The sequence below is a fragment of the Mycteria americana genome, chromosome 1 (assembly GCF_035582795.1).
Source record: "Mycteria americana isolate JAX WOST 10 ecotype Jacksonville Zoo and Gardens chromosome 1, USCA_MyAme_1.0, whole genome shotgun sequence".
NCBI classification, from domain to species: Eukaryota; Metazoa; Chordata; class Aves; order Ciconiiformes; family Ciconiidae; genus Mycteria; species Mycteria americana.
The window spans coordinates 147,023,958-147,044,530 of NC_134365.1; the positions used below are offsets into that span (position 1 = coordinate 147,023,958).

The 20,573-nt window shown below is 40.6% G+C and overlaps 1 protein-coding gene across 8 annotated transcripts in view; it reads right to left on the minus strand.

The window, feature by feature from the left end:
• The window catches only part of LOC142419784 (cohesin subunit SA-2-like), a 64,945-nt gene that overhangs the window by 37,327 nt on the left and 7,045 nt on the right, over positions 1–20,573 (minus strand). For 4 of the 8 annotated variants that reach the window (XM_075523074.1, XM_075523066.1, XM_075523093.1 and 1 more), the window contains exons 5-12: positions 19,339–19,435; positions 18,267–18,343; positions 10,902–10,973; positions 8,480–8,684; positions 7,241–7,392; positions 5,869–5,942; positions 5,296–5,419; positions 229–327 (exon numbers count right to left, since the gene is read on the minus strand). In XM_075523074.1, the coding sequence (XP_075379189.1) occupies positions 229–327; positions 5,296–5,419; positions 5,869–5,942; positions 7,241–7,392; positions 8,480–8,684; positions 10,902–10,973; positions 18,267–18,343; positions 19,339–19,435 (900 nt within the window). Of the gene's footprint in view, positions 1–228; positions 328–5,295; positions 5,420–5,868; positions 5,943–7,240; positions 7,393–8,479; positions 8,685–10,901; positions 10,974–12,940; positions 15,886–16,991; positions 17,035–18,266; positions 18,344–18,792; positions 18,882–19,338; positions 19,436–19,573; positions 20,308–20,573 lie in introns of those variants that run through there. The other 4 variants (XM_075523113.1, XM_075523103.1, XM_075523132.1 and 1 more) reach the window with 4 other exon arrangements.

Genomic DNA, 20,573 nt, shown 5'->3' on the forward strand with positions numbered 1-20,573 from the left:
TGCTAACACCATTTTGTGCATGAACTAAAGTGAAAAAGAAAATTCCATAGAAACAGAGGGAAACATCTCTGCAAAACTCTTTCATCCACTCAGTCAAGCAGGCTGTTTCTGCAGTACTCTAAGCTCCTGTCAGTCAAGAGAGTGGGGAGATCAGCTCTGATCAAAACATCAGACCCTGTGTATACACCCAACCCAGACTTAAAAAATAGCAAACAGTAATCTATATACCTTGAATCTGCTAGTGAAGAGATCCATCCTGGAAACAAGTTCTTTTCTGCTATAAATTCCTTGCAGTCCCAGAAGACACTTCAACCGCACTTCAGCTTGCTACAAGACAAAGAGAAATCGACTAACAGTAAAAACCATGTATCCGATGTTATTCACTATTGGCATTTATATTATGTAAATAAGAGTTCTTTGTGGGTGCCTACAGCAGACTACGCAAATACTGCCTCATCTTCTTTATTAGTGATATCAGTACCATTTTGTTTGTGTGCACACACGTGTGTCTCTCACACACACATACACAGAGGAAGCCTGCTTAAAGGTGACAAAGTTTGTGTTAGGCTCCCTAAGAGTCAAAGAAGCTCTCACAGACCTTACAGTTAATAAAAGCAACAGAATGCAAAAGATGCAGGAATTGTGCTATTCACCTGTTAAAGATACAACGACAACAGTATGGATGACCTACTTAATACAACCAGCACTCTTCCATACATCAGACTTTGCTCACTTCCTTTTAACATTTGACTCAGACAATCATTAAACACAGACAAGGACTCCAAGAAATTCTGGAAGATTCCCAGAGGAAGAGGTACACCTTAGAAATGCACTGGCTTATCATTGTGGGTTCTTACAGACACAGAGTTAGATGTTATGCCTTCTCCCTATTTCTGTTTTACACTAGAGCGCTGTATTTCAAGCATTCTAAGAAGAAAAAGGTTGCTCTGAATTTGGCCTAATTAGTTAATTTAGGCAAACCATATTTATCCCTGCAAGGTATTATGTCATACTATTAGTACTGCTGCTTCATAGATGCCTCAAAAAAAGTCTTTTCTTTATCGAGCTTTTAAATTATCTCATGCATATTGCTACACCTGTCAAATGACAAAGCTTTAAATGGCATTAGGAAAGTCATTCTGAGGATCTAACATAGAAAAATCACTGTGTTCTGTAAACTTATAATGCTAAGGATATCAGCAGAGACACTTAAATGAACTGCAGTCTCTTCATATTTCTTCCTTAATTCCTCTTGCTAACAATAGCAGTAAGAATAATCAAGGAAACCCAAGAAAGGAGACCACCTACATATAGGCTATCCATTACTACAAGTTCCTGTTCACCTGCTTAGAGGGGAAGCAAAGGATGAGATCTAGTAGCAGGCTTGGACCAACAGTTTTGCGTAAGACAACTTTTTGCTAGAAATATAAAATGAAAGATCAACGGGTAACAATGAGTACTGCTCTCTAATCTGCCCGTGACACACCAGCAGTACATATTCTGTATTGTACTTTAAAACTAAAGGCCTTGTCTGAGAAAGAGACTGTTGCCCACACCTGCTGCTTCCTACAGCCACAAGGGCTCCACAGCACAGAACTCACTCACAAACAGTCCCAGCTTGGTACCCATCACTGCACACCGGCACAAACTCAGCTCAGCCAATGTACTGCAATGTACTTCAGCTGCCCTCAGTATTATCACAAGGCTTTGCTTGTGAATAGGGACTGCATTTGTGCTTGAGGAAAAGGAAAAAAAAATAGGAAAAGTTTGTGATGGTTTGTTGGATGGTCATATAGCCTTTGGCACACAGCTAGTAATGTCATTTGCACTTGTCAGGTGGCATTCAAGCGTAGGTCTGCAGATATAAAGCTTAATACATTAAACTACACCACCTGCCTTCCAATGTATCCTGTTTCCACCCGAAAGCTCTCATTCATAGCCCTATATGTATGTTTCTTTTAAGTGTTGAGAAAATCAACTCTAGTAACTATGAACAAATAACTACTTCTGCTATGACTAATTCTGCTGTTTTCCTATGTTTTCAGCTGCATTTTCTCCTTCTCAACCACCTCTCCTTTTCTAGATTCATCACTCCTCATAGCTTCTTGATAATTCAAAATTACTTCACATCCTTCTAAAACTATCTCACTACTTACCTTCAGCTCCTTTCAACAGTAATGTAGGCAAGTACAAACACCCAGCCATCTACTCCCCTCGCCAGAACTACCATTCTAATCTTGACAAAATACCTGCCTGTTTGGTCTTTCAAAGCGGTGACAGAGTGAAGGGGAATTATGTAAGCACATTTTCAGGATACTCTGAACACACGCTGTCCCTCAGCTGTATCATAGTATATTTCGACCCTGACCTGCAAACAGACTGGCAGAAAACATCAGTAAGACACTGGGCATCTCCAGTGACCTCAAAGAGCTCTGCATGGGCTCCAGCACTGCTTAGATGCATTCAGTTATGAGATTTCAGCCTCACCGCTATCACAGAGATGGGGCCATTCAATAAGCCTCACAAATACAGGCTGTGACCTGAATGATTGGATGGGGTCACTGGGTCATTTTTTTTCTCCTCAACACTCCCCAAATAATAAATTGAGAAAACTAGGTCTACCTCTGAATTACTCCTGAATAGTGAAGACAATCCAGCTTACCTGTCCTGTCAAGGCAGAACAATTTAAAAAACTGCCCTCCCCCAAAAAAAAAATCATATGTATATGCACAGAGATGACCTGTGGAGCAGAAAACCACTATGTTAACATGACCATTTAAAGAAGGAAGTACTTCAGAAGTAGCCATAACCATGGGATCAGTTTCTACAGCCATGTTGAATGGGACGCAAAACTACAAACTCTTTCAATTTCCTGAAATTTGCCAGGAGGATCACATGGTCGGGACACAGAAGTTCATTTCAACAGCAAGTTCCTGTTTCCACAGGATTTCTTTGGGTGTTTTTCATAGTCTAATGAGAAAATCTCAACAACTTGCCCTGAAGTTCCAGACAAAGCTAGTCTAACATGGTAGGAGGTCCCAAGTGTGCATCTCCACTGTCTTTGCCTTCCTGTCCGCTAGTTCTGCCTTCCTTCCACTTCCCCTATCCTTATCCTTCATTGTCTTGATTTTTCTGGTCTTTAACTCTGAACTTTTTACACAGCACTTCCCTTCAACACCTGCTCAGATCAGCACTGGTTTGATTGGATCTGGATGCTGATTTAGTAGCTATATATTCCCTTGGAAGAACACCAGTGCCTTTGAGCACGAATTAGGTGCCTGGGTTTCACAAATGCACTGATAGGTGACTGGGCTTACATATAACACTGTTCAACTGCACACAGCTGTCAGATCTAGTATCAACTGTTGCTTGGTGTTCAAAAATAAAAAGTTAAATTATTTCTAGCAGATGAACATAAACTACTTGAAAATGTATCTTTATAGCACTGTTCCACAACTCTTACTGGGCGAAAGAGAGATCCTCATATGCAATTTTGAGCATGTTACCACTGAATTTGGAGCATCTTCTTTCACCTAGGAAACAACCTTTCACATAAAAATATAATGTTTCATATTAGGGTATAATGGCAAAATGGTATCTCATGGGGAAGAAAGAATTATTATATTCAAATAAAAGACTTTGAAGACAAAATGTTAATTTTATACTTACTTCCCCCTCCCCTCTCCGCTTTAAAGCCTCCCAAATGACTGAACTTAATCTCTCTTTACAGCACTGTAGATGATCCTGGCCAGGTTTTCCCCCACCGTTACAATACTTCGGTTGTTCCACTCTGGGGCCTAAATTATTTGGCAAACTTCTCTATGTTATAGTCTAAAAGAAAATTGGCTCTGGGAGATATCAGTTTCTTGCCGCCCACCCCCAACAAGATGGGATGGAAATGCTTATTAAGGAGGAGTAATGGGAAATGACATTCAGATGTATATAAAAGCACTGCTGCCCCTGTTGCTGCCAAAAATGCCCTGCTCTCATTTTGGAATCGGGCAGTTTAGCAGTGGCTGCAAATCACAAAGCACAGCCAGGACTGCAACCACCAATAGTGGCACACTACCAGGCCTCGGCCAAATGTGGAAGATGGAAGACTTCTCACTTTATCTCACTCTGCTTGCATCTGCATTGCTTCCAGATAATAAGCTTTAGAAAAACAACCATTTCCAGTTCCCAATAAATGACACCGGATGAATATGTGCATTAATCAGAGACACCAGCTGTTAATTTTCACTGTACAGCACAGGGAATGAAGACACATCATCTTCAAAAATGACTTTTTCTTTTGAGAATTCTCCCAACTGAACATATACTAAAAAGATATTCTGATCAGATAAAATTTATGCAGGAAAAGACGACAGTTCTTGGTAGATTTGTTGTTCTAAAAATCTAAATACTACCTTTACAGCAATGTCACAAAGCAGGGGAGTAAGAGGCTTTGTGCTCCCCCTCCTGGCTTTGTGGTAAACTACAATCTTATGCACAGAGCACAAACATTACCTAAAGCTGACAAAAACCTGTATAAATTCTGAAACATCCTCAGAAGCTATATATATTTTAAAAGGTGGCTGCAGAAGTACAGTGTGCTAATTTTGGTAATTAGCCATTCACGATAAATACTCCTATCCCCCTAAAATCTCATGCATTTTAGAAGCATGAGAAAAAGCATATTTTTGAGTTACTGTTTTCTTTTGGTTGGGATTTTTTTTTGTTTTGGTGGGGGTTTTTTGGTTTTTTAAATATGCCTCTACTCAAAAAGAAAAAACAAACTTACTATAAGGAAACGGAGAAAACCCTTTGGGAAATGACTGGACTTCTGTAAATACTTTCTATATCCATTTAACGCCAAATGAGAAACACAATATGGAAGACTATTTTACTATAGGCAATATTTATTTGTTCATTTTTAGAAAATAAAACAAAATTTTAAATGTAGCCATCAAACTTAAAAGCAGAATTTTTGTCAACATTTAACACTGCATGTGCTCAAAGGATATAGGCCATTTTACAATCAGTAATAGCTCCCGATTCAGTAACATATAAAAATAACTGCACACACAGGGACACACACTGCTACCGAACTGGAAAAAATGTTCTCTGTTATTTAGTGCTACAATGGCTTTAAAAATAAAACCTGAAATGGGGAAGAAAGTAAATTCTTTTTTCTACCACCACAGTCTTAAATATTTGCTCTCAAGAATTTAAATGGTAGGATTCTTTAAAAAAATTTGAAAAAAAAAATTTTAAATTCCCATTCACTGCCCCCCGTAAGAAAAATTAAAACTTTACCTTATCATACAGCATCCACCCAATGTATTTTAAGTAGCTATCATTTAAAAAAGCATCTGGGTATGTTTTAATCCAGCTGCCAATTTCTTCAATGCAAGTTGCTCGGATCTCGGGGATCACATCACTGTGAAATTATAAAATTGTAATATTAATACATTAAAAATGCCTACTATATAATAATTATATCATTTGCAATATTTTTATTTTCTGGAATTGAAGAAGCATGTATAATCCAAAATATTACAAGTATCTTCGTATTAATATTGTAAGTTAGTCTTCAATCAACAATTAGGCCACTTCTAGCTACAAATGTTTCATGCAATAATTATTTGGTAATTCTGGATATGTTCTCAATCACAAATGCACTGCTCTGTAGCCAGCAGGAAGAGCTTAAGAAACATACTTGAGAGGTCCTTTCGTAAGGCCAAATTCTTTAAAATAATTTAACTGCTACACTTTCCTTGACACCGTCAGTGCCTCTAGGACGTTTAACTTGATTCTGGTATCTGGACAATCTGAGCAAAAGTTTCTTGGGAATGCAGATACACATCACAGATTTATTTTTATTCTTACCGGTAACGGTTTAGAAACGTCCCTTTGAAAATAGCATTCATCATGTTCTGTATCTCTAGAAGCTTATGCTCATACTGAAATACAGAGAGAACTGAATGTTAATATTGGTCCCACAATTCACTACACATCAAAAATCTCCATCAGTGCCCTTACAATACTATTGTGGTGCGAATTGCTAGCGTTTACACATGGTACCAACATAAAATGAGTGGTCTGTATCTACACTAGCAATTGGCCTTTTTGTAGCTACGTCTTGATGAAAGGTTTATCAGATACCAACTGCTAGCTTGAATAACAAGGTACTTATTCAATATAATGAGTCTTGATCAATCAATACACAGAGAGATACAGCACAACTATTAAGCAATCTTCACATATAGGTCCAAATTCTCTTTTTATGCACTTAAACAGAGATGGAAGAAAGGCAGACAAGGCAATTTTCAAAATGCACCTAATTCCACAATGAGCATGTATTTTAACCAAGCCCTGAAAATCCAGTTTTGAAGTTTGGAAACCTAAGTCACTTAATAAAAACATTCTCTCATCAACAGCCTCAGGAAGGGTGACAAGTTTGGGTTTTCCCCCAAAAACACCTATTTCCTCTGTTTTTCCTGTAAGATCAGACTTATCATGATACTAAAAACCCCTGTCTCACCCAAACACTTCTTCACACAAAAAAAAGGGGTTGTTTCTATAACAGAGAAGCCCATGGACATCCAAAGCTCAGAACAGAGGTAACTGATTCTAAGGTCAGGAGAGAAGGAACTACGCTTGATGTTCACACATCAAGTCACCTCCACCCTCAAGCCAGAATTATTTCTTACAGTTATAGGCCTGTCTCTGGGAGTTGATACTGAGCTGTCTGGCTGAGCAGGGAAGAAATGACAGAAACTGAACAGCAAGAAAGATACAGGTCATAGCTGAAGTTATGACCATTTTTACAATGCATTACTTATACGGAGATGACAGCTCTCCTGTGTCCTTTTTCATTCGTTGAAGTTCAGTTCAAGAAATAACATTTTGGCTTGTAATTTGTATAAACACATGCAAAACTGCATTCCCACAACACCAGAGCTACTGATGCAATTACGCGTGTGTAAATCCATATTTGTGTAGAGATCAAGGCCTAATGATGCCAATTTAGAGAAGCAATTAGTAGGACAGACATCACAAGTTAACAGTACATAGGGCAGTTATTACCTTAGTCATTTTTGTACCACCTAATCTAGCCAGTCACAACTGCTCTGCACCATGCATTAGATAAACATATGGACACTCAGTGACCCAAGAACTGCAGTGACCCAAAAGCAAGGTGTCAGCAATCCCTCTTTTTACATCTTCACACATCGCCCATACAAGACACCTGCCTAACCTCTTTCCTTTTTTTTTCTAGCTGGTCAAGTCTGTAATTGGTCTTCCTGCCACTTATCCTCTTCTTCTCCACCTCATATAATCTTTGAGCATTGTGCTTGTTGACATCAAGGTTCAGATGTACGCTTACAACTGCTGTCAGAAGTTTCATTGCTAAAAGGGAAACAAACCCAACATATTTAGCTTAGCTCAGAGATATGTAGCATAAATATATTCACCACTTTACCACAAAAAGGATATGGTTAGCCAAATCCAGTTTATTATCCAAAATACGAACACTACTAGATTATAGTAATTTGTTTTAAAATACAGTGTTTATTTTTAAGGGCAGACAATGATCAAAAAAGGAAAATTTAGTGATATTACTGGTGATTTACAACTTTTGGCCAGAGTTCTAGTCAGAGCTCTAGTCAGAGTAGTAATTTACTGGGCAACCCTTTTCTTACTTTATGTAATTTGATTTTTCTGCAAAAGAATCCAGAGTTGTGGAACAGGTGATTTTCAGTAAGGAAAAAAAGAAAAACAAACCAACAGTGAATCTGGCCCATAAAAGGCTGGGAATCTTAAAATTTTACTCGAATTGACAAAAATTCACATTCCTCTAAGGATCACTAGATGGTTTGCACAGATTTCAAGTGGGTTTTTTGCGCCTTCAAAGCAAACAGTGTACTTTAGAACGAATTATACTTTAAGTGCTCTTTGCATGGCAAAGAGGGTATTTACTGGGGGGGGCGAGGGAGTAGTAGCTTTAGTATCATCATGCTGCATGAAACAAAAATGTGTAACAAGCAATGTTCTTTTTAGCACAGCTACCACAGGAATAGCAGCTCTCCAAAGGAAGCTTTTTTAAGTGAAGCATTGAATGCAACCTCATCACATTAATTAGTGGAGGGAGGAAAATAACAAAATAGAAAACTGACTGTGAAAAATCAGTTACTGGAAAAAAAAAAGAATCAGAACATAGCATAATTTTAAAGTTAGTCATGTCGGGCATTAAAGAAAATTTCTTTAGAAAGAAAAAACTGGCCTAGATCTATCATATCTAAAGCATCCAAATTCCATTCAGATACACATGGGAACAAATAATTTATATTACAGTAACATACATTTGGAGGAAGCCACTGTCAATGCATAAAAGAACAACTGCTCCAGTAGAGAGAGCTTTTCAATTTTGAGCAGTTTTGTTTATACAGAAGTCAACAAAACTCACAATCTACAGCAACCCTGTGAGTTACTTTACCTGCCAAAGTGCTTGTGTGTCTAAATGCTCTGACCATGGAGTCTGCTAAGCCTGTAAGCAGTGAGATGATAGTATCCATCAAGTAGCTATCATACAGGATGCTGCACTGGCACTGTTGGACAAGCACTGCAATAAATTCACAGAAATTGGCCTTGAACTTCTTCCAGTAGGGTCCTGTTCTGATCAGCGGGTAGTCTTCGTTGTCCTGCACAAGAAAGAAAAATCAAGAGAAAACACACTGATTAGTTTTGTTTGTGCACACGATTTACATTTCTCCCACTGAATATCAGAGAGTTTTTCTGACAGTCAGCTTCCCGTCAGCCTCCCCCAACTTTTTTCATGGTTATTACTCCAAAGTAGGGACATGCAACAAGGTTACAAGCAAGCACAGAGACGAACTAGCTTCATTAGAGCTACACTGTCTTGATAGCTCACATCTGAAAGGAATGTATGTGAGGTAGCTGTGAATGGACAGGTGGGAGAGGGCATGTGAAGCCACAGCATCATACATAAATTTCACTGGCATAAACCATGAGCACTCCTGGCCTCTTCTACTCCCTCACAGGTAGTAGTGCTTCCCCACTTCCCCATCCTTCCTGTTCCTCCAAGTGCATGGTAAAGTCCAGGAGGAAAAGTGAAGTGACTGAAAAGTGAAAACAAATGACTGTGGTGCGAGCAGGATGGGACTGTTTTCCTCAGCAGCACTGCCAGCTTAAGAAGTTTATCAGGCTACAGATTAATGACAAATACCGAGTCATTCACCTACGCCACCAGCACCTAGGTCTCTGAAAACCTCCACAGAAACAGTAAGTAGGCAACACCTTTGACATTATGCAAAAAGCAAGTTACAATAAAACCACAAGAGCATTCACTGCACAGTTGATACTGCCAGGAAGAAAGCAGACAGATGGCAGTTTAAATGGCTTCTCACACAAAATGGTGCACCTCATGTGAAGAGCACACTGGGAAGACTTTGTAGATGGTAACTCAGGCCGTGTGAATATTTATTTCATTTGCACCTCACAGATCCCAGGAATGGTTCCAAATATGAATTTGCATCTTGATAGTTTCCAGGTGTTAATGGAGCCAGGGAACTCCAAAACTTCACTCACTATGGAAAACTTCATCCTGAAGACAGGCCACTACTCAGCGGGTCCTTCACCAGTTGGTCAAACACCTCAGATGTAACCCAACATGCAGCTCCACGCCCAGAATAACCTCGTGGACTTATAAAGTGCACTTCACACTCTTCTCTTGTAACTTTGTTTCCAAAGCACAAGACCCATTGCTTTCTTGAAAAATAAATGCAAACACAGACTGATCTCAGGGATGCCCGCAACCCAAAGCACATTGGGAACTTGGAATCTGGGATGTGCTCCTGATCAGGCTGTAAGTCAGTCCAGAGCCTAACAGTAGTAGCAAATGCCAAGACAGAAAGGGAAGTTCCCAGCAGGCCCCATTTAATGCTGCTCGATCATGACACAGACAGTAGAAACACAACCTACAACTTCAGGAAATGCCTACTTTATCACCATAACTTACTCCTCAGTCTGAAAAGCAGCACAAATACAGGAAGACATCTCACTTTCTAAGAGCATTTCTATTGTCCGTGTTTATCATATTGGGATACTGTTCAATGGTAACATACATACTGTAAATACATAGACAGCACAATGGGCACACCACCTGAATTTAGGCACCTAACCTGGGATTCCCTTAGATTCCCTCCATAACCAGTAGAGACAAGCAACTCTACTTCCAGAAACCAAGTCAGATTAGGCACTTAACACAGGTTCTTCCAGAGAACTATTCAAATTGCTCAACTGAGGCTCCTGCTCTGACTCATCCTGGAAATGTTTCTTTCTTTCATACAGTCCCTATGGAAAGAGAGGAAAGTCAAACCAAAGTGCCAACAAGGAGTTAAGATGAATTCCCCACAATGCTGTAAGTGTTGTATGGGAAGAGGCATTACAGAAAAGCTGTTTCTGGTCTCAAAATATTCTTCCAAACATTTATGTTTGCAAGAGAATGTTTTGATGGAACAAGCCTTTGAACAAATCTGTCTGCCAAAACCTCTGTATGCATGCACACGTGCACATGTGCGTGTGTAGAGCTTGCTGGAAAGGATGGGGAATGCTCTTGAACACGACTGCAACTTGACATACACCAGTCTGTTCAAAATGCTGATGTCCCTTTGACACCAATAGCAAGAAACAGGCACTTCAAAAGCATGAGTGTGTTCATCTAAACCAGAGGTCTAAAACAGACCAGATGAAGCAGACCTCAGAAGTGCACTATTATCTCCATTCACTAATGCACAGTTTAAGATGACTAGTTCTGATGTATTTGCCTACACTGGAAACGGGAAATACAGCCACAGAAAATGCTATACTACAGTTGCAGAGAATTACAGGAGTCCTACCATGTCCACTGGCCAAGTAACTGTTAGGATCCAAGGATAGGCCATGAATTTCTTGTACTGCAACCCAGTTTCCTGTAATGCATGAGACAAAATTTTAAAAGCTTTTTCATGAAACAGCACAGTTAATTCATAAAGACAAAAGCATCACAAACCATGCATCATATTTAAAAGGCTATTAAAACTTCAGACAATTTGTATTACAGGTCGCTCAAAATCCAATGCATTAAACAAAATCTAATTCCTTCTCATCTTGGTATTTTTTATTTATAACCAATAATGGAAGAAAAACACCCTTTTATATAAAACCTGAGTTTTCATTTTTTTAAATTTATAACCAAACATATATAAGGTATAATCCTCATTATTAATTCTAAGATATGGCTCCTCAGCAAGTCTATGTATATATCCCTTCCAACATTTAGTAACTAGGTACTGTAAAACATCTAAACTCTAGAAAACCATTCTGAGCTTTTCAAATTAGAGAGAAATGTTTTCAGCACTAGTGTGACTTGATTCAGAGACGTTTCCTGAACTCTGCAATTATTCCAAGACAAAAGGCATGAAATCTACAGTTTTTTATTAGGCTCAGTGAAGCACAACAAGTATTCCTATCCCCATCTGGCTGTACAGTTATGCATCAAACTTAACTTTTCCATTGCTAAACATTTCAGCGATAAAATGGGAGAGGGAAGGAAACCTACAAAAGAACAAAGAACTGCAAGAAATAAAAAGCCACACACAGGAAGAAAAGCAGAAGAGAGAAACAGAATAGTTTAAGAAAGAAGGAAAACAAAAAGCAGTTGTCCTAAAGACAAGCCTATCTCTCCACTGAGGAATACTGCGGCCCACAAAGAGGAAATACATGCCTCAGTGACCATATTAAAGCCACTCTCTGCTTCCAATGCCAGTACAAGTTTTCACAGAATCACAGAAAGACTGAAATTGAGAGGCACTCTTTGAGATCATCTCATCCAACCCCACCTGCTCAAGCAGGGTCATCCAGAGCAGGCTGCCCAGTGCTCTGTGTGACCAGTACCCCCTGCTCCCAACTCCTGGTAATGTGGTTAGCATAACTAACGCCATTTTATGAGGCAAGCAGCCATTCTCTGTGACCAAGCAGGTCACGTATTCATTCCCTTTCCCTCATTATCAGGCCCTGAAGGTCCTGAGTTAAGGTTAACCAAGTAAATGAACCAAACGGATTTCTTCTTCCCCTCCCTACTGGCCTCAAGGTTCCCAGGCACCAGGCTGATTACTCCCTTCCTTACTGGCCTTGAAGGTCCCAGGCACCCAGCCAGCCAGGTGGTGGAGATGCCCCCCGTCACAGAACAGGGAAGCGTCACTGCACCCAGAGCACTGTCTATAAAATCAAGTCGTTGCAAGGCCTAAGTGGGGAACTTGGACCAGAGCTGCTGCTGGACAGCCAGACCCATGACCCCCCAGTGGCAGGGACACCTCCACCATCACCTGCTTCCACCAAGGATTGAGTGACTTGTATTCTTTTATATGATTTTCAAGTCTAGATTATGATTGCTATATTGATACAGCAAACCATGTATTAAGATTTGACCCAATCTGCAGAGGGTCCAAGTGAAATTATAAGTTAAATTGTATTACAAATTCTGTATTATTTAGGTGATTAGAAATCATACGTTAAGTTGTATTATAAATTCTGTATTATGCTACTATATTGATTCTGCTTGTAGAAATCCTGTGCCATTCTAATCGATTATAAATTCTGTGCTATACTAATCAGAATATCCTGTTAAGAAAACAAAGCGTTAATTGTAACTACAATTAGTGCCGTCATCATTCTGCCAAGGATGCCTAAAAGAACCTGTCTGTCCCCTCAGTGTTGGGTGATACCATGTGCAGTCAGCTTTGTAATACCTTCACAGATGGAGACTCCACAACCTCTCTGGGCAACCTGTTCCACTCTTTGACCACCCTCACAGTAAAAGTGTTTTCTTGTGTTCGGGTGAAATTTCATACATTCCAGTTTGTGCCCATTGCCCATCTTGGCTTGCGTTTGTGCTCACCATCTCACTGGGCACCACTGAGTAGAGTCTAGCTTCCTCTTCCTCATTCTGTCCCATCGGCTATTTTTACACATGGATGAGATCCCTCTGAGCCACCTTCTTTCCAGACTGAACAGGCTCAAGTCTCTCAGCCTCTCCTCATATGAAAGATCATTAGTCATCTTTGTGGCCCTTCACTGGACTCACTCCCGCAAATCCACCTCTCTCTTCTACTGGAAAGCCCAGAGTTTGACTCAGCACTCCAGATGTGGTCTCGCTAGTATGAGTAGAGAGGAAGGATCACCTCCCATGACCTGCTGGCAATGCTCTGCCTAATGCAGCCCAGGAGGTTCTTTGCTGAGAGGGCACATTGCTGGCTCGTGTTCATCTTGTCATCCACAAGGACACCGAGATCATACCCTGCAGAGCTGCTTTCCAGCCAGTCAGCCCCCAGTATGTAGTAGTGCATGGGGTTATTCCTCCCCAGGCTCATGGGGTTTCCTGTTGTAGAACTTCACGAGGTTCCCCTCTGCCCAACTCTCCAGTCTGTCAAGGTCCCTCTGAACAGCAGAGCAACCACCTGGTCTAGCAGCTACTCCTCCCAGTTTTGTATCACTTGCAAACTTGCTAAGAGTACACTCTGCCCTATTGTCCAGGTCATTATTAAAGACGTTAAATGGTATTGGCCCAAATATCAAACCCTGGGGTACACCACTAGTGACTAGCCTCCAACTGGACTTTGTGCCACTGATCGCTAGTCCGTGGCCCTGGTTGTTCAGCCAGTTTTCAGCCCACCTCACTGTCCACTTAACTAACTCATACTTCATCAGCCTGTCTATGAGGATGTTATGGGAGACAGTGTTAAGTCTTACTGAAGTCAAGATAAACAACATCTGCTGCTCTCTCCTCATCCACCAAGCTAGTCACTTTGTTATAGCAGGCTATCAGGTTGGTTAAGCACAATTTCTCCTTTGTAAATCCATGCTGACTACTCCTGATCATCTCGTCCTTCATGTGGTTGGACATTATTTCCAGAATTAGTTGCTTCATCACCTTCCCAGGGATCGAGGTGAGGCTGACCAGCCTGAGTTCCTCAGATCCTCCTTCTTGCCCTTCTTGAAAACAGGAGTGACATTTGCTTTCTCTGAGTCTTCAGGAATCTCTCCCAGTCACCATGACCTTTCAAAGATAATCAAAAGGGGCCTCGCAATGACATCAGCCGGCTCCCTCAGCACTCCTGGGTACATTCTGTCAGACCACATGGTCTTACCTATGTTCAGTCTCTTTAAGTGTCCCTAACCTGATCCTCCTCCATGGAGGGTAAGTAGTCTTTGCTCCAGACTTTCCCTCTGGTCTCAGGGACCTGGTATTTCTGAAAGTCAGTCTCACAGATAAAGACAGTGGCAAAAAAGGCACTGAGTACCTCAGGCTCTTCTGTGTCCTTTGTCATGAGGGCCCCTGCCTCATTTAGCAGTGGGCCCATGTTTTCCTTAGTCTTCCTTTTGTTGTTGATATATTTGTAGAATCTTTTCTTGTTGCCCTTCACATTTCTTGCCAGACTCAACTCCATCAACATTTCCCACTAACACTGGTGAGAATTTTGGGAAGAAGCACTGGTACACAGATATAGTGTTGCAATTAATTAATTGAACAGTAATGCAATGGTTAAATCACTGAAATTATCAAGAATGAAGAACTACATAAAAACCTTTCATTTTCCAATCCTTTGAATGCTAGAAACAAACAATATAAATCAAAAGGCAAAGATGAGGTACTCAGGCAGATATCTGGTAATATTCTCCACACTCATTACTACTTTCACTACTATTATCTTTTGTTTTCAAAAAATATTTTTGAAATCACAGTAGTCCTATATGGCACTACTTCTCAACTAACTTAATCACAAAGTTACTTTTCCATCTTATTCATGAAAAAAATGAGAGCGAGCTACATGCAAAAAGAAACACAAATACAAAGAGAAAACAACTAACTTTAAAATAACAAACTACTTTGCTCTTGCTCTTATCATAGTTCTGCTTTAAAAGAAATTGGTTTAATCCTCAAGCATTTTTTCAATCACCTAACAATCGTGGCTGACATAAAAACGGTTGCTTCAGACATTTTTTCTATATTAATGCTGGTTTAAGACTAGTCATAACATATCAAGATTAAATTAAACAAGCTGACAGATACCGTCTTTAGAAATATTTAATTCTGTATAAATAATTTTAGGAGTTTTTTTAGAGTCAGTTTATCTAAAAACAGACAAAGAGAATTTCAGAATCCACCAGATTTAGAATTAAAGAAAAAAAGACAAAAAAAAAGAGACACAGAGTATCTATCACAGGGATTATCACTTGGTATTTTCACAGTATCATAGAATAGTTTGGGTTGGAAGGGACCTTTAAAGGTCATCTAGTCCAACCCCCCCCTGCAATGAGCACGGACATCTTCAACTAGATCAGGTTGCTCAGATCCCTGTCCAACCTGACCTTGAATGTTTCCAGGGATGGGGCATCTACCACCTCTCTGGGCAACCTCTTCCAGTGTTTCACCACCCTCATTGTAAAAAATTTCTTCCTTATATCTAGTCTAAATCTACCCTCTTTTAGTTTAAAACCATTACTCCTTGTCCTACTGCAACAGGCCCTACTAAAAAGTTTGTCCCTAACTTTCTTATAAGTACTGAAAAGCACTTAAGTACTGAAAAGCAACAATAAAGTCTCCCCAGAGCCTTCTCTTCTCCAGGCTGAACAACCCCAGCTCTCTCAGTCTGTCTTCATAGGAGAGGTGTTCCAGCCTTCTGATCATTTTTGTGGCCCTCTTCTGGACCCGCTCCAACAGGTCCATGTCTCTCCTGTGCTGAGCACTCCAGAGCTGGACGTAGTACTCCAGGTGGGGTCTCACCAGAGCAGAGTAGAGGGGCAGAATCACCTCCCTCGACATGCTGGCCATGCTTCTTTTGATGTGGCCCAGGATACGGTTGGCTTTCTGGGCTGCGAGCGCACATTGCTGGCTCATGTCCAGCTTTTCATCCACTAGTACCCCCCAAGTCCTTCTCCGCAGGGCTGCTCTCAATCCCTTCATCCTCCAGCCTGTGTTGATACAAGGGGTTGCCCCGACCCAGGTGCAGGACCTTGCACTTGGCCTGGCTGAACCTCATGAGGTTCACACAGGCCCACTTCTCAGGCTTGTCCAGGTCCCTCTGGATGGCACCTCGTCCCTCAGGCATGTCAACTGCACTGCTCAGCTTGGCGTCGTCCGCAAACTTGCTGAGGGTGCGCTCAATCCCACTATGTCATTGATGAAGATATTAAACAGTACTGGTCCCAACACAGACCCCTGAGGGACACCACTTGTCACCAATCCTCCTATGGACTTTGAGCTGTTGACCACTACCATCTGGATGCGACCATCCAACCAATCCCTCATCCACTGAACAGTCCACCCATCAAATTCATATGTCTCCAATTTAGAGAGAAGGATGTCGCGGGGGACCGTGTCAAAGGCCTTACAGAAGTCTCAGACAGATGACATCCGTAGCCTCTTCCTTTGTCCACTGGTGTAGTCAGTCCATCATAGAAGGCCAGTAGGTTGGGCAGGCAAGACTTGCCCTTGGTGAAGTCATGCTGGCTGTCTTGAATCACCTCCCTGTCCTCCATGTGCCTTAGCATAGATTCTAGGAGGATCTGTTCCATTATGTTCCCAGGCACAGAGGTGAGGCTGACAGGTCAGTAGTTCCCAGGGTCCTGCTTTCTACCCTTTTTAAAAATGGGTGCAACTTTTCCCTTTTTTCCAGTCACCAGGGACTTCACCTGACTGCCATGACTTTTCAAATATCATGGAGAGTGGCTTGGCAACTATATCAGCCAATCCCCTCAGGACTCTGGGATGCGTCTTGTCAGGTCCCATAGACTTATGTATGTTCAGGTTCCTCAGGTGGTCATGAACCTGATCTTCCCTTACAGTGGGAGGGGCTTTAATCCCCCAGTCCCTGTCTTGTGGTCCATCCACTCGAGAGGTGTGGGGAGAGGTTGCCAGTGAAGACTAAGGCAAAAAAGTTGTTGAGTACCTCAGCCTTCTTCCTGACTGTTGTTACCAGTTTGTCAGTCATGTTCATCAGGAGGGGCACACTTTCTCTGACCTTCCTTTTCTGGCTGACGTACCTGTAGAAGCCCTTCTTGTTATTCTTTGCATCACTATTTTTCCATCAGTAAAATGTTTCACTAGAGTAGCATGTCAAAATACTGCCCCAAAAACAAAGTTACTTTGTTTTCATAGAATTCAGAATACAGCTTCTAAGGCAACTGTAGAACCTTCCCTTTTGCCCAGCAGGACAGGGGAAAAGGTTACAGAGCTGTAACACATCCAGGCTGATGATAACAATAATCGCATCTTCGTACCTTCCAGAGTGCCTACCCTATCCTGAGTGCTATTCAGGGCTAATTTAGTTGGGAAAGAAGTGCCAGATTACTAATTCATATGGCCAGACACATATCGGATCATTTCTGTCAAAAATTAGCCCAAGTGCTACTACACTTCTAAAATGAAGAAAACCTTGTTGGCAAATTCATTCTCTGTGGGAATTTCTACAGCAGCTGGTCTTTGAGAGATGCTCAGTTAAAGCAAGGCTGATGGCTGCTGCTTGGCAAATTAATTCAGAGGTGGCAAATACAGAAAAAAGGCACAGAAGCAACTGTGAGAGCACTGCAGAAAATTTGATGTTGGCATAATTAGCCAAGGAGCAGTCAAATAGAGAAACAGTATTGTAAAGCTATGTATTTTTCTTAACAATCCTCAAGAAATGAGATATTCACTATCGCTTTGACAATTAAAAATCAGAAGTGCATTTTTCTTCTTTCATATGACGCAATAGTTATAAAAATTCATATTGTCAGTAAAACAGATGGAAAAGATTCAAATAAAAATATCAGCTCAAAAATATCTTTGAATTAGCTCATCAGTAGTCCACAACAGTATTTTTAAAAGGACCTATCAACCAAATACCAAAGGAACTATTTAGCTGCTGCAATGCCAGGTTATATTTACCTCTGTAAAGTCACTATCAAAAGAACTACTAAGAGAAAGACAGATTCAGGAAGACTGCAGTTAGATAGCCCTAATAAAACTCTGAAAATAAAAGTGACTTACAAAAAAAATATCCTGCTGCTGCTAAAATGGGTCATTACAACACCAAATTTCTCTTGTGAAAAACAGGATTATTTTCCTAAATTAAGGAAATGGGACACGGCTCCTGATAAGCAGCAGGAACTCCGTCTAGGATGGCTATTAAGGTAGAGCCTACTATTTATATAAAAAAGGCATGCAAAGTCAAAGCTGTGCCTACCTCATCAAAGGTCTCTGTCATTTTTCGCATGACATCCTTCTTGTGCAAACTTTGAAACATCTCTGCTGTTACCATGCCTAGAAAAGTAATGTTTTAAAAAGAAGAATTACTGACGACCATATTACTAATATTAATCAAGTCAAAACCACAGCAAGGACTTTATTTTAAATTTAGAAAGGCAAAGAAAGGGGGACTCCCTTTTATCTCTGTTTACACTGGTATGGGCAACATATATGTAGAGACACACATAAATTCATTTATAGTAGAAAATACTGATGAACCAAAACTGAAATTCACATTAGAAATCAGCCCTGTGCTGTCTGGCATGGCTATTTTCTCTGTCCATTCATTTACTTCAGGGATTTACTAAAATTTTGCCCACTGCTAATCAAAGACCCCAAAACATCTCCCATAAAAGAAGGCATGTTAGTCAAAGACCTGGAAAAAAGTGTAAAAGGTACATTCTAGCTGCTTAAATACACTCAGAAGTTTCAAACTAACAGAATAGTCTTCTTAAAACTCTTACTTGCCATCCTGAAGCATTTCGCTAGCAGACTGTCCCCAGAAGTCACTGTGTCTCAATGTTTGTTATGAAATAGACAGCTTCACAACCCTCTGGTAAAAGTAACCGCAATGAGGCAAGAGATTGCTTTTCTAGACACCAAAGCAGGGAGCTTAATTTGCTAGTTGTTTATTTTCAAAGATACTAGCCAAACAAAAGATACTAGGAAATTACAAAACAAATGGCAACTGAAACACTGGATTTTAATTAGAACGGTCATCAAAACCATCCTCCCTATGTGGGGATTCTGCAAAGTGATGCGACATGCCACTTCAGAAACCTGACCTTGCAAACCATGTTCAAATACAACTCTGAGTTGGTATGCTGTAAACACAGAGTCAAAGAATTTAACCAGCAACATTCTTTACTGCCCATCTGGAGTTTGTCTTAATGAACAGTACAGATTATAAGTACATGATTTACTGGAGAGAAAAATTCCATTTTAGAAAGCACACTTCAGACTACTCTCACCCACAGACAATGGAGAGGGCTACTAAGAGGGTAAATTACCTTGACAGCCTGAGCACTGAATGAAGAAGTTGATGAGATCTAGAAGGGCCACATTCCTGTCTTGTTTATAAGCTTCAACCCAGTCATCTACTACAGACTAGAACAGATTAAAGAAACTCATTAGTCAGGAGCTGAACACAGCATGCTGCACTCCGCTGAGGACATCCATAATAAAGACACAAACCAACATTGTTCCATCTCCATTAAATTATAAAAATGAGAATAAACTCCACACCATTTTGTTCCATTTCTAATAGTACATGCAAAAGACTCCTTCTGGGGTGAAATGAAGTCTTGAATTGCTCATTCACAAGTTCTGCTCTAGGCAATGTTGCCACTCACAGATGCTTTGCTCCCTGTTAACCAGGAAAATAACCACAGCTTTAATAAATTTAACATACAAAAAACAAAACTTCATCCTCCTGATTTCTTGCCAGCACTGAGGTAACAGTTTCATTAAAAAAAAAAAAAAAAAAAACCAACCCACACCAAAACCACCCACGTTTAATCTCTGCACCACCTAATAATTAATATTAAATTAATATTAGCAATTGTCCCTGGGAGTTCTCCTCTTCTTCTCTAGCACCCGTTTTGTGCAGAAGGCTGAAACAGTTCATGTACTACACTTAAGCTAAAAAACAACTCCAGATTTCATTTCTAGGGCAGTACAGCCTACAGCCTGTATGTGACTCAGGCCTGCTGGGACAAGCCATCCAGGCTTAAACCCACCTGTAGTGCCACACAGGTCTAATGAATTCTAGCAGCAGCAGCCTGGACTCAAGCTGCTGCCTTTCCAAGCCCTTCACATTGTAGTCTAACAGGAGCTGGTGGAAGGCCAAGGCTGACGTAAAGCTTATAAGGCTGGAAAGCAGAACGTCTAAACAAGAATTACTGTCCTTGCAAGAGAAGCACATCCTGAAGAAATATGCAAGCTAATCAAGATGTTTTGGGAACCATCTGAAACAACTAGTAGAAGTGTGATAAGAAGCACCCTCACACAAACTATCCTCATTATAATACTAAAGGTCACACCCCTCGAGCTGGAGACCCCAGCCCAAGGAGAGACCCCTCACCTTTGAGCATGCGCAGAATATTAAAGTAGCACTGTAGCTTTAAATTGAAATAAGAGAAATGTAGACCAATAGAAAACTGCTTTGTGTATTTTTGCATATGCATAACTAGACTGTATAAATACTGTACCTGTATGACCGAACTTTGTGCTAGCTTTGTGGAGC